Source organism: Malaya genurostris, chromosome 2, assembly GCF_030247185.1.
Source record: "Malaya genurostris strain Urasoe2022 chromosome 2, Malgen_1.1, whole genome shotgun sequence".
In the NCBI taxonomy this organism is placed as follows: Eukaryota; Metazoa; Arthropoda; class Insecta; order Diptera; family Culicidae; genus Malaya; species Malaya genurostris.
The window spans coordinates 4,008,315-4,022,782 of NC_080571.1; the positions used below are offsets into that span (position 1 = coordinate 4,008,315).

General features: G+C 36.3%; 1 protein-coding gene across 7 annotated transcripts in view; it reads left to right on the plus strand.

Moving 5' to 3' along the window:
• Positions 1-9,698, plus strand: part of LOC131433100 (protein salivary glands marred) — a 44,685-nt gene extending 34,987 nt beyond the window's left edge. For all 7 annotated transcript variants that reach the window (XM_058599905.1, XM_058599906.1, XM_058599904.1 and 4 more), the window contains one exon: positions 80-9,698. In XM_058599905.1, coding sequence (XP_058455888.1) covers positions 80-493 — 414 coding nt within the window. In that variant the 3' untranslated portion in view covers positions 494-9,698. The remainder of the gene's footprint in view (positions 1-79) is intronic.
• The last annotated feature ends 4,770 nt before the right edge of the window (positions 9,699-14,468 follow it).

Consider the following 14,468-nt stretch of genomic DNA (forward strand, 5'->3'; position numbering starts at 1 on the left):
TAAGTGCAATCGATCAAAAATTGTGTTTTTTTTTCAATCACCAACATTTTGATCCCGAACATCCTTTTTTTCCTTTCAGACCGGCAGCAAGAAGGATGCGGAACGACTAGTCAAAAACGTCATCAAAATCGTGATCAAGATTGCCGTCCTGCACCGCAACAATCAATTCAACGCCGATGAGCTGAAGCTAGCGGAAAAATTTCGCGCCAAGTTTCAAACGCTCCAGATGGCCATCATTTCGTTCTACGAGGTGGAATACAGTTTCGATTTGAACTACCTGCTCAAGTCACTGCAAGCGGTGCAGACGTTGCTGAAGAACTGTGTCGAGCGTCACCTGACGGAGAAATCCATTGGCCGCATAAACGAAGTGTTTGCCTTCTTCAGTGAACCGGCACTGCTGGAAGTGGCGTTCAGACAGGATTCGCCCTACCGGGAGCTGATGGACAAAATTATTGCCGATCTAAACAAAGCAATGGAAAATGGAGATATTTAAAGTTGTTCTTTTTTTTTGCATATCACTTCGAGATGCTCAGATATTGTAAGGCAGAAGTAATGCGACTGCGAACTTAAATTATTCTATCTTGTTGTTTGATAATTTATATTATTTTTGCTGTTCAATTTGTTACTTGGCACTGCAAAGATGCGACTTGTAGGTAAAGAAAACGAGCCATCTTGAAACAAAGAGTGAACTTTTCAAAATATATTGTACTGAATTATACGCTTAGCTATAAGTAGCATGTACATAAACACTGTTTGCCTGATAAGTTTACTGGTGATTAGTTTAAATGCAACAACGCGTTAAGTAAGGTAGAACATTAGATGAGAAGGGTGATTTCGATAGGCAATGCACATGGTTATTACAACTCCCCAATTGATATTCAATCAAAGAATTTTTTATTCGTGTTTACATTTCTCAAACTGAACTTTAAAGTCATCTATCTATCACATTTGTTTTTCAATTGAAGCATAACAACATGAATGAAGCCAGATTGTCACCGGTCTCGCTTTAAAAAAAGCTTCTAATTGAATGCGTTAGAGTGGAGTTTTATTTGATTTGCAATCCGATGAAACATTAAAAAAATTGTACTCTCATTTCAAACTGGAAAAAGCTACAGACTTATTTATGTGTGCATTTTTCTATCGAACACCAATGTAGTAGCTGTAACATTACTTTAAGCCTGAAAGCTAGATAACACTCAAAGAACTAATTAGTCATTATCATGTTAGATGAAAAACACATTCAGGAACAGCTGCTTTTTTTTTGAACCAATACTTGTTGTACAATACCCAGGCTGACCAAATCTACGGCATGTCAAAACTCAAGCACATACAATTGTCATTGGGAGCATTGATTCTAGAATATTCTCATATTTATAGTTAAATTATGCAAACTAGAGTAGAACACGTAAAAAAATATCACCGGTTTTGGTAGAACTCTACTGAGCTCAACTGATATTAAAAGATAAGATCTGCATCTTGGATTGATTGGAATGATAATTTGAAAGAGTTTGTTAAGGAGATCCTCTAATGTCAAAGTAAAAAATGGAGCTATTATCTTTAAAGAAATCAATTGCGATGTGAAGAACAAATTTGATTTTTGACGTAAGACAACGTCTTTGTCGGACTGCTAGTGGCGACCTCATTTTCAGCCTAAAATTATATGGAGCAGTAGGTACGCAAATCGCTCCTAACTGAGCTATTGCAAAAAAAAACATTTTCAACTCGATTAGGTTAAAGCTGGGTAATAATTTTTTACTGGCCCTATATGCTTCTTTTTGCTCCAGTACCGTATTTACTACCTCATGTTGTTGTTGACATTTCAAACAAAGCTACTGAAACGAGTTCGCGACAAAATCAGAGCAGATTAAAATTAATTTACTGTTAGTTCAATCCATCCATTATTAGCCATCTCAAAACTAATTACAATTACTTAATAAGGCTGCATGAAGAAACTACGAACTTTTGAGTTTATTCCAGCCATTGGGGTTTGTGCAGACTTCTCTGCAACCGATTTAGCTGCTTTAACACGCAAAACGTGTTCGTTCCTAACCAAAAAACAAACCACCATCGCGAGTATAAATTTGTCAGTACCATCGTTCGAGCAAGCATCACCGAACCAAGAACCGATGCTGATGGCAAATGAACCGATGCTCTAGGTTTGTGAGCCTATCTTTCGTTACTAGTATGTTCATGAACATCCGATTCGAGTACTATTAGGTTTTGCACGAACATGACATAACCTCACAAAAATGAACAGAATGAACTTTTTTTGACAGTCGACGTGTACTTGTTTACAGTTTAAAAGTTCACCAGAAGTTCATCGTTCGAATGTAAAAATTGCAAGTCGCCTCACACTCAACAGATTTATACATATATCGCTCCTTGTTGCTGGAAGCACATACAGGGCAATCTTTTTAGTTATTTTCACTGTGGAATATGTTTTAGACAGGCACTTTTTCGTCATTTTTTCAATTCAAAACCCAATAGGCTGTTGCTTCAGATGAACCGAACTTTGTCAGCTGCGGCTGGACGTTTCAGTGTTTGGGTAGCTTAGCAGAGTATGGTAATTTTGTACATTTCCGGCAAGCGTAGGGTGGCTAAATATGATAAATTAAAAATGTGTTGACATTTGCAAATTCGATGTTGAATAAATTGGTGAGTCAATAGCAATTAAAATTGAGTGATTTTGGGCATTTCCAACGAGTGTAGCGTAGTGCCTGTATATGTAAAATAGAAATTTTGTCGACTCATGTCATTTCGATGTTCTATTGATTGGTGAATCAATAGCAGTTCGAATAGGACAATTTCGGCAAGCGTAGGGTGACGCAATATGAAAATTTGTAAATATTTTGACTTTTATCAATTTGATGTTTTATTAAATATTCAATCAAAAGCAATTTAAATTAAAATTTTTCGATTTGAAAAATTGACAAAAAGTGAATCTTAAACTAATTCGATGGTCTGTTGATTCTGGAAACAATAGCAGTTTGAATTGGATATTTTTTTACATATTTATCGATCGTGAGTGGCGCTATGTGAAAATTTATGTTCCATTCAATAGTGAATCAAGAGCAATTAAAATTGGATAATTTTGAACATTTTCGACGACCGTAGGGTGGGTGTTATTTGGAAAAGTTTTGTCTTATGTCGTTTCAATGTTCTATTAATTGGTGAATCAATAGCAGTTCCAATAGAATCGTGTTGGATATTTCCAGAGAGCGTAGTGTGGTCCTATTTGAAAAATGTTAGTATTTGAATTTGTAGATCCGATGCTTTATTGATTGGTGAATGAATTAAATTTGAATAGGATAATTTCGGACATTTTCAGTGGGCGTAGAGTGGCCTTATATAATATAATATAGAAATATTTTACCTTTTGTTAATTCAATGTTCAATTGATTGCACTAATGAATATAGCAGCGAATATGCAAAAGTCAAAATGTTCACCGTTTTTCATATTGAACCACCCTAAACCTCTCGCTAAAAACGTCCAAGATTATCCAATTCTACCAGTTACTCATTCGCTCATCAATTAATTGAACATTAAAATAGCAAAAATATTAATATTAAACCCCCTTCCATCGCTGAAAATGTTCAACATTATCTTACACTAAGGTCTCTTTTTACACCTTTTTTTCGCACGATTTTTTTATACACGTCTTTTTACACGGATTCCGGAATTAGCACGGTTTTTATTTACGCGGTTTCTGATGAGAGTTTAAAAAGCACTGGCATTTGTTTTTTGAAAACAATTTAAAAAAAGGGAACAGGTTGTCTGTAAGAAAACGATTATGAGAGCTAATTTAAAGTTTGAAAGTTAACTAAAATCATTCATTCAACAATTCACGAGATCATTGACTGTCGTTCCATGAAATGATTAATCAGTCTTCAGATCTTGAATCCCTGTCGTAAATTACACGACAACGTCCCTATCGCTCAGTTGTGGTGTATGATATCAGCATCGTCATTGATATCATCGAGAATTTCGTAGCGTTGAAGAACTAGTCGAATTTACTATTCATTAAATCAAGCAGTACAGTGTTTTATACCCATTTGTATGATGTAACTCTAGTAGTATTATGATTTACAACGATGAAATAAGTTGCTTCAGCATGACACATAGTAATACCTTTTCTAATTTGATCCAAATTCATCTCTATGAATTCTTTCCCTTTAATTCTGTCGCTGCGTGCATAGATCTTCATCCAATACCCATGTCTTCCCACTCAGTTTAGTTGAACATGACTATCAAGATCGTTCATTCATCAATAGAGCATAGAATTGACATTAGTCAAAAAGTAATTATTAGGTGTACAACTTTGCTTCCGCCGTTTTTTTCCAAAATTTAAAGCTTTATTGCAAAAAAGTGCTTACAGATGTATTACTCAAAGTATTGTCCGTCGCTAGCGACAACTTTCTCCCATCTTTCCGGAAATTTTCGGATCCCGGCTCGAAAAAAGGAGTCCTTTTTTGACGCTATCCATGAAGCAATCCATTTTTCCAACTTTTCGAAGGATTGAAAATGTTGATCTGCCAGGCCGTGTGCCATCGAACGGAATAGGTGGAAGTCAGAAGGGGCGACATCTGGGGAATACGGCGGGTAGGGCAAAACTTCACATTTCAGCGTTTCCAGGTACTTTTTAACCACTTTTGCGACATGAGGCCGAGCATTGTCGTGTTGGAGGATGACTTTGCCATGTCGCTCTTGATACTGTGGCCGCTTTTCTTTTAGTGCGCTACTAAGGCGCATCAATTGCGTTCGGTAGCGATCGTCTGTGATGGTTTCACCCGGTTTTAAAAGCTCGTAGTAAATTGTTATTCATCTTTGAAGGTTTTTTCTCTTCCACCATCATGTTTGTCTTCGACATCGAAATCACCATTTTTAAAACGTTGAAACCACTCCCGACACGTTCTTTTACTCAGAGCAACATCACCGTAAGTTTCTGAAAGCATTCGATGCGCTTCAGCTGCATTTTTTTCGAATTGTAACAGAAAAGTAAAACTTCCCGCAAATGGCGAGAATTGGGCACATAAACAGACATTTTCGAGCGTGAATAATACGAAAACAAGAACAACTGTCACTGAAACGGCGATGACAATTCGTTAGGCACTGTACACACTCACTTTAAAGGCATTATCATCTATGTATTTTAACCAGCCTCAGCCGGTACAGCCACCTATCGGAAAACGGCGGAAGCAAAGTTGTACACCTGATAGTAGTAGTAATTCACTATCAAATGAAACATGGAATCAGCAAAAGTTTACAAATTTTCAAAAACATTCACAAATTTTCAAATTGCGCCACCCTACACTCATCGAAAATGTCCAAAATTATTCAAGTCGAACTGCTATTGACCCAATAAACCATCGAATTGGTGTTCGTTAAAAATTATACAATTTTTCACCTACGGTGGCAGAGAATGTCTAAAGTTGTTTTTTTTCTATTTAAAAACAACATAAAAAAAATCCAAATTTTCAAATTGTGCCACTCTACGCTCTCTGAAAATGTCTAAAGTTATCCAAGTCGAACTGCTGTTGATTCACCAATCAATAGAACATCAAATTAACATTAGTCCAAATATTTTCCATATACGAGGTCTGTTCAAAAAGTTCCCGGAATTTTTTAATTGCGCGCGTCTGGAGAGTCCGGTGGTCAAATTTTTTTTTATTGTGTTGGTACATATGTCCCTAATGTATGGTGAAATTTTCAGCTGTATTCATTGTTTACATTCTGTCTTGTAGCGGCTGGTGTAGACGTGTTTTTTTTTTGACCACCGGACTCTCCAGACGCGCGCAATTAAAAAATTCCGGGAACTTTTTGAACAGACCTCGTACAGGTACGCTCGTTAAAAATACCTGAAATTACTCAATTTATTTGCTATTGACTCACCAATGTATGAGGCATCGAATTTGCAAAAGTAAAAGAATCCCTTTTTCATATTGAGCCACTCTACGTTTACTGAAAATGCCCAAGTTATAGTCAAAAAGTTTAAAAATTTTGCATATTGAGCTACCGTGAGCTACCGTAGGAAAAACAAATATCGAGCCACCCTACGCCAACTGATAATGTCCGAAATAATACCATTTGAATTGCTATTGATCGATTTATCAAACGAGCAAAACATTTTTGCCTTTCTCTATAGAAAGATATTAGAATTGCTGGAAAAACCGACTTTCGAACGGAGCCTCGGAGACCCATAGTGTTATATACCATTCGACTCAGCTCGACGAGATCGGAAAATGTCTGTGTGTGTGTGTGTGTGTATGTGTGTGTGTGTGTGTGTATGTGTGTGCACTTTTCGAAGATATTTGAACGCGCTCAATTTTCTCAGAGATGGCTCAACCGATTTTAACAAACTTGGGCTCGTTTGAAAGCTACTGTCGGGCCATTGATCAAGTTCGAAGATCAAATGGCTGTGACTTTTGGTTCCGGAGATATGATTGTATAAGTGACGTAACCGACAAAAATCGTGCTATTTGAACGCGCTCAATTTTCTCAGAGATGGCTGAACCGATTTTAACAAACTTGGGCTCGTTTGAAAGCTACTGTCGGACCATTGATCAAGTTCGAAGGTCAAATGGCTGTGACTTTTGGTTCCGGAGATATGATTGTATAAGTGACGTAACCGACAAAAAGCGTTGTATTTGAACGCGCTCAATTTTCTCAGAGATGGCTCAACCGATTTTAACAAACTTGGGCTCGTTTGAAAGCTACTGTCGGGCCGTTGATCAAGTTCGAAGATCAAATGGTTGTGACTTTTGGTTCCAGATATATGATGGTATAAGTGACGTAACCGACAAAACACGTTGATTTTTACCGCTCTTATATATATAAGGGTGCCAAAATTTTGGGATCAACTCTATTTCCGTTAAGTTCTAGTGCTCAAAAGTTTAAGCACCTCGAAAAAAGCCTTCATGCAAAATTTGACCTAAATCGGACATGGTTAAGGGGTGCTGCCCGGTGGTAAAGGTTTGGCAATTTTCGATCTTGAAAAAGCACCATAGGGGGGAGTACATGAAATTTCCAAAATCGAAAATTTTTTTTGATGCCAAAACTCTTAAAACTGCATAAAACATCGAAATTTAGTGTCATCTCGAAAAAAAATTTTTTTGAAAAAATCAACTTTCTGGGACTTCGTATTTTTTCTAAGTCCCAAAAAGTCGATTTTTTCAAAAAAAAATTTTTTCGATATGACACTAAATCTCGACGTTTCATGCAATTCTAAGCCTTTTGGCATCAAAAATTTTTTTTCGATTTCGAAAATTTCATGTACTCCCCCCTATGGTGATTTTTCAAGATATATGAAAATTCCACTAAGTGGACTAAGAAGGCTTTTTTTAGATTAGCATCACTGTTCTCATACAAATAGGCAACGCAAATGTCAAGCACTAGTTTGGAAAAATGATGCTGACTGTGTGACATAAACACTTAAGCATGCTTTTGTGAACTACTCGAATCAATCTGAATCTATTGGTGTCAAAATTAGTATCCAAATTTATTTAATAAAAGTATGAAACATATTTTCATGAGACTGTTATGAAAGAAGAGAAAGGCATTATCACACCACTAGGTGGATTAAGAAGGGTTTTTTTTTCTGCTAATCACGTGTGCATTGATAATTTCAAAACCAGGATGCGAGAACTGAAATCAACAAAGCATCGTATCGAACGCAGTTTACTCGAACCTCGCCGATGGTCCGTCCGCCAACCGAACGGTTCGAAACCGATTGCTTCGCCGAACACCTTCGCATTAATCGAGGGAATAGTTTTCGAACCTATCGCATCCTTACGGTCGGTGAACATTTTTGAGTAAATTTGCAGAAGCATCGGCGTTCGGTTCGCAATTTACCACCACAGATTACCTGTCAAACCAAATAATGTTTGGCAAATTTGGCCTTTTTACGTCCTGAAATGGTGGTGGTAAATACGTGCTCACAGTAAGAATGTCATGACAATTACTTTGATTGCTGTCATTTTTATAAGTCCAAGGGCGTATAATATTCTGTATTAACGATGAGTACCCGCGCAAAGAGACATTTTGAGCTAGTACAAAATAATTTTTGCAATAACTTTGAGATTTTGTTGTTGATTTAGTTTGTGTGCCGATCGACTCGCACGTGAGGCATTTATTTTCATCGAAATTGTTCCAATTTTTCTAGAAGATATATATTTTCTTCAATCGAAATACATAAATTCACAGTAAAACATACTATTAAGAAAAAAGTTCGTAATGTGTTTCTTATAGTCAGTCCTTGCGTCAGTCCCGCTTTTGTGAATATATCTTCGAAACAGAAAATCAAAAGCCGTTCAGTAGATACTTCGCAGTTCATTCCTTTAGAGAAGCAGTCTCAAGGAGTAGAGGATCCCTGTTAATGGTATATCAGCACAATCGAACACGACTTCCGTTGAAAAGAAAAATTAAGCTCCGCAACGGAATATAGTACCAAAACTTTGCTTACACATAATATCAATAATTCAGTAGTTTACACGAGAGCCAGAATTGCTGAATTATTTCGTAGTGGCCGATTTACTTGTGCTATTGACATTACGATTGATGTAATAAGCGATTCTTTCTACAGCAAAAAAAAACTCATTCGTTCACAATGTTGGTAATTAGAAAAGGATAATGACTTGAAATAAGCAAACATACGAAATGAGCTTCATATTAAGATATTCGATATATTGATGGATTTTGAAACCGGACTAATCTATCCCCTGGAAAGCCAGTATCGAAGAGTGCCTAAAAAATCTATATATTCGCTATTTGAATAACCAAAAACAATCGTCACATATTATACTGAAATTAGACCGATGTTAGACACCAAGAAATGAGTAAAGGTTATATGTCCTAAAAGAAGCTCTAATAATTAACAAGTTAGTCAATAGACTCCAGTAATGAATAAGAAAAACATCTAAGTCATATGGCCGATTCCTGTCTTACGTACCGAAAAACAGCACTCATATCAAGATGTATAATGAACAATATTTAAAAAAAAAACGGATATATTAAATGGTATATTGCACATGTACTTAATCTAACAAATTTTCCCAGCTCAGAAAATAAAGTCCTTTAATGAAACAAATATATTTGGAGCATCCGTGTTAATACTATCAAATACAACTTGTATCCGACACAGAACTACAAAACAGGTTAAGAAAATGCAAAACATTTACGCAAAACTATTTTTTGTACAACAGCAACTTTTGGAAACACTAGAAAACCTAGACCAGCCCTTCTGTTCTGTGATTGGATACAGACCAACCGTATTAACAGTAGTACCAAACATGAATAAGTGTAAAAAGAGTGGTTCAGACTGGTTAACTCATCGGAACCCCAAATCTGTGAATGTTTTCTGACACAGACACAATATAGCAAGCAATTAGCGAAGAATCTAATAACAATTTGATGTTGAAGCTTACATTTCAGATAGCGACTTTTCGCATTGAGAACCTAGTTAAGAATTGATGTTCATTTATTAATTACCTGAGCATTTTTTACTTCGACGGTTTTGATTGATGCTTATGTAATTAGTGAATGTACGCTTGGCAGAACGATAGTCACAATGTATTCCACTTAAGACTTCAAAAAGTAAATTTCCAGTCCAGTAATGATTATGACATTATGATGATAGTTGACATTCGAACTGGAGTAGACATTTTGATTGAGACCGAAATAAAGTTGTTTTACAAATTGTCAATATATTGTTTTTTTTTATACTATGATGATCCCGAAATATTTTGTTCTGATTCGTTCGTGACGCTTCTGTCGAATGAAATGGATGTGACCCCGGGTAGAAGTGATTTGCAAACAAATATCAAATTCTGTTATTAAAATCAAATATCTCAATGGTAGAAATTAACATTATTTAGTTTGAAATAAGAGTTAAAATATCAAAAATTATAACAAAGCCTGCATGAGAAAATAGCAACAAAATAAAAAATTTTGTCATTGTAATATCAAACCAAGAACAAAATATTTATAGAAGATGAATTTGTCAATTATTTCATATTCTAGCATTTAGAATAGAGTAATATCTTAAGTATTTCTCTTATCTGATTCTGATGCAGTTTATTCAATGGTATTTTATTTGAAGATATAACTACTGGATCAATTTACTTAATGAAATTGAAATAGCTCATCAATAACAAAATAAGATATTATAACTAATTTTGATGTTGAACAGATATTGTACAATGTCTTGATCCCTTGATGAAATATCACGAAAATATCAAGTATCGCTATGATAACACAGAAACATCAAGCCAAGATATGATGGTAAAATTTATTATTATTTTGACCTTTGTTTGCTATTTACACCTACCCGGGACTAGAGCGTTCATGGTATCGACAGTGATAACAGATCTTCTATAATCTATGATAACAACTAACGCCGATTTGTTTGTATAATTAGGTTAAATCCAATATTTTGTATTTGCTCAACGCCTATTGAATTAGTTTTTGCTTTGGTCGTCCACTCGGTTGAATTTGGAAAGAGCTACATCATACGGGTTGGACATTGGGAATTCAACCCATCGATAAGTCGATGACTCCTCTGGATCGAATACTGCAGAATAATTGAAAATAAATCAGCGTACTGTTGTTCTCATCATAGAACCTAGTGTCGAATCGAAAGTCTCCAACAGGTAGAAACGGTGGAAAAAGATTGGTTCTCACTTCAAAATCCGTGATATTATAGCGCCCCTTTAAAAACAACATGCTTCAAACTATAGAAAACTGAACTAGTAGTATTATTTTTACATAATAAGGACACTGCCTAATCCAGTTCACCTGCGACGATGCAAAGTTCAACACAAAATCCGCTATTTTGTTTCTACCATTTCCCCAGTCCTTTTCGAGGTACTTGCAAAGGTCAAGGTCCATTCGATTCAAAAACGGTTGGTATTTGTTGTACTTATAGTTCATAGTAAATGCCAAATGCATTGCTTCAGTCGGCTTTTCAAAAGTAAAATCGATATTCAAATAGGCTGGTTTATTCCTTGCTAGTTTGATCCGGCAAATGTGAACTTTTGTAAACTTGTACGGCTGGTCTACACACAACAGCTTTGTTGTTCGGATACTGTATGGCCGTGATTGATTAAATGATGAAAAACCGATGGGATTCAGGTTGTCCGCTTGTCCGATATGAAACACGGTTGGAAAAGCACCAGCTAACCAAAATCCAACGATTAGCAACATTTGATCTAGAGTTGGCAACTGTTTAATGTCAACTGTAGCGAGATCAATGTTTCCCGCTTCTTTATATTAGTTCTGAATGATTTTTTGTTTAAATAATATTTAATTTTGCGAATGCTTTCAATCATTGAACCCCGATCCGAATGATGTCTGACGCTTGGTTCTCCAGAACTTGGCCGAAAAGTTGGTTTTCACAGTGATTACACAGCCTTTCTATATGCGAAAGGTAAGATTCACATCACTGCTGTCTGATGCATTTAAAGTGTTTAATTGGGTAAACGCCCAACAGGTAGAATTATTCTATCAGCCCACGAAATTTTGTTGAATTTAGCACACGTTTGATTGCGTGCGCTCTTTCATGCTATCGCCACTGTTTCAAATAAGTACCATTTTTCATTTACTCGGTCAGTACGCGTTGACAGTTCAGTAGTTTAGTGGCTTTATCCAAAAGTGTACCATGAAAAAATCATATAAATTCGTTATAAAATTGATTTAAAAGTGATAAATTTTTCATAGGTGAATCGTGATTTTATCCACAAACGATCAATAAAAGAAATAAAGGCAATACGTTCCGATGTGAAAACTAACTTTCTGTTTTAAAAAGACATCGTTTTTTTTCAGACAAGTAGTCCGCTCGGTCGGCGAGTTTGAATTCCTCACCTAGCAACCGTCGTTTCACGGTCTCCAAGGTCTGCTCTTTTTCATCGATATTTATCAGAGCAGTCACTAATGTCGTTTTCGCTTGATGCCAAACCTAACCCAGTTTCCACCCTACCACTGCTGTCTAACCGTTTGTTTGAAGCCAGTTTTGAACCTAGTTTCTACATTGTTGAACTGAAAATCGAGTCAGTTTCGAATCTGGTTTTGTATCAGGTTTGCTCAAACCCCCGTTGCTAAGTGCGAACCAAACACAGTTTTGTGAAAAGTGTTTGTCTGATGTAACTACCCTGGGTCAGTTTCAGTTTTCTCAAGCGAAAACGACATAAGCGATCGTAACTGCCTGGAAGCATAAAGAACAGCTGGGAAAGATCGTTTTCCTCCCGCAGACTTGAGCTGTACTTTATTCAATTCAATTGAAACTGAATGTGGAACACATTGACGATCTCTCTACTGTAGTAAACTTCACTCTCTGACACACACAATGTTTGCTGGCGGCCCGAACGGGCAGTATTCAGTTCATCACTCGTTTCTCTTCAATCGAAGCTCAGTTTAACCACCGTCAGTTGATCTCTTGAAGTAACAAAATATGGCCCTTATTACCGGTGTCACTTCACGGTGAAAATCGAGTGAAGTGAATTTAGGTCCTTATTACGGAAGCCGCTTCAGAGACAAAAGTAATTACTTGGATGAACTTGATGTCATTTTGTCGAAAAAAATAGTTTTTTCCACTACACTGATCACTTCACTATGCGTGATACTGGTAATAGGTAAAATCAAGTGAAGTGACATGTAAGTGAAGTGAATGTGAAAGTGGAAGTGAGAACGGTAATAATGGCCTATCTCTTTCAATAGTGTGAGAGCGGCCTTCAAATGCGGTTCATGTAAACAATCGAATAGGTCCAATAAAATAGATGAAAGACAAACCAGATAGTTGAAATATCAATCACAGAATACACATAAATTAATAGTTTCCTCCTTCAGTTTTTATTTTTAATACTTTACTCTATTTATAATTCTATTCATTCGAACTTGCTCACTACCAACAGCGAAGACAATGAAGCACTACTACTACTTAGAGCAAATTCAGCAGCTGGAAGTTTTAAAACTGGTATTCTTTTTTTTTTGTATTTTCGAAACACGAATATAACGCTACTGTGGCTGCCATTTTCTTGTTATATTTTCCAGATTTAAATTTTATATCTGACATAAATTATGCATCTAGAACTGGAACACTCCTGAACATGCCCTCAGCACTTGAAACTGAGCAAGCAAAACTTCAAATGACTAGGTACGATTATTCAACTGACGATGAATCCTGGGAGCTTCACTTGAAAATGGCAGCAAAAGTCAAATGAATTAGTAGGGATATGCTGACAGTCGGCGGCCATAAATTTCATTTTCATCTTATATTATTCGATTGAAAATGAAATTTTACCGCACTGGTTGCTTCGCTTATAATATTGGATAAAGCTTGATCGATGTTTAATATTTCAAACACGATCCGTCGTTTATTTGGTTGTCGACTATTCAAATCAGCAAATCTTAGATGATTTTTAGATATCATTTGAATCGGTTCAGCCATCTACGAGAAAAATGAGTTACACAGTTTTAATTTCGTTTCACATATCATCCTGTAGTTCCGGAACCAGAGATCGGAACCAAACATAATTCAGGAACCTTGTTTGGGAGTATACGACTTTTCATATGAATCTGAGTTTGTAGAAAACGGTTGAGTCATCTCCGAAAAAAATTGAGTGAAATTATTTGTCACACACGCATTTGCTCATCTCGACGAACTGATTCGAATGGTATATGGCTGTTATGTTCTTCCAGCATTTATTGCTGTAAGTAGTTTAAATCAATATAATTATGGAATTGCTTTCAATTCTGCCATCATCTGGTTTACATATGGCATATTCGAACGATTATGTTGCCAAAAACGAACCGTGCTAAAATCGGTCCGAGGCAAAATATCATGCTGTATTCAGTTTTTTGGGTACTTAGAAACAAATCTATGTAACAGAATAAACAATCGTGTTTTATGTTGCTCCCAAGTATTTCTTTGCCAGACAGCGCTCAAACGTCTACCTGCTCGAACAAGGGAAAAAGTCGCTTACACAAAAATTTCGATAACTCCGTTAAAAATGGACGGATTTTAACAATCTATGGCTTGTTGGATAGGTATTACCGTGCAGAATCTAAGTCTGAGAATATATTCTGTTTTCAAGGTCAAGTGTGACAGATACTGTCAAAAACTGAAAATTTTGACATAAAACTTCGTATAACTCAAAAAGTAAACATCCGATCTCAAAACCATTCAATAGCGTTCTGGGTGACGGGGAGACCTTTCATTTGCGACTAGTTTGATCAAAATCGGTCCAGCCATCTCTGAGATCTCGACCTCTTAGTTGACAACACACATACAGACACACACACACACTGACATTTGCTCACTTCGTCGAGCTGAATCGATTGGTATATGACATTCGGCCCTCCGGGCCTCGGAAAATTTTTCTAAAGTTTGAGCGAATTCTATACCTATTTTTTATATTTATAAAAAAAAAGTAAAAACGCAAAATTGCGTTCCCCGCAATGGCAATTTGAGTCTGGGGAA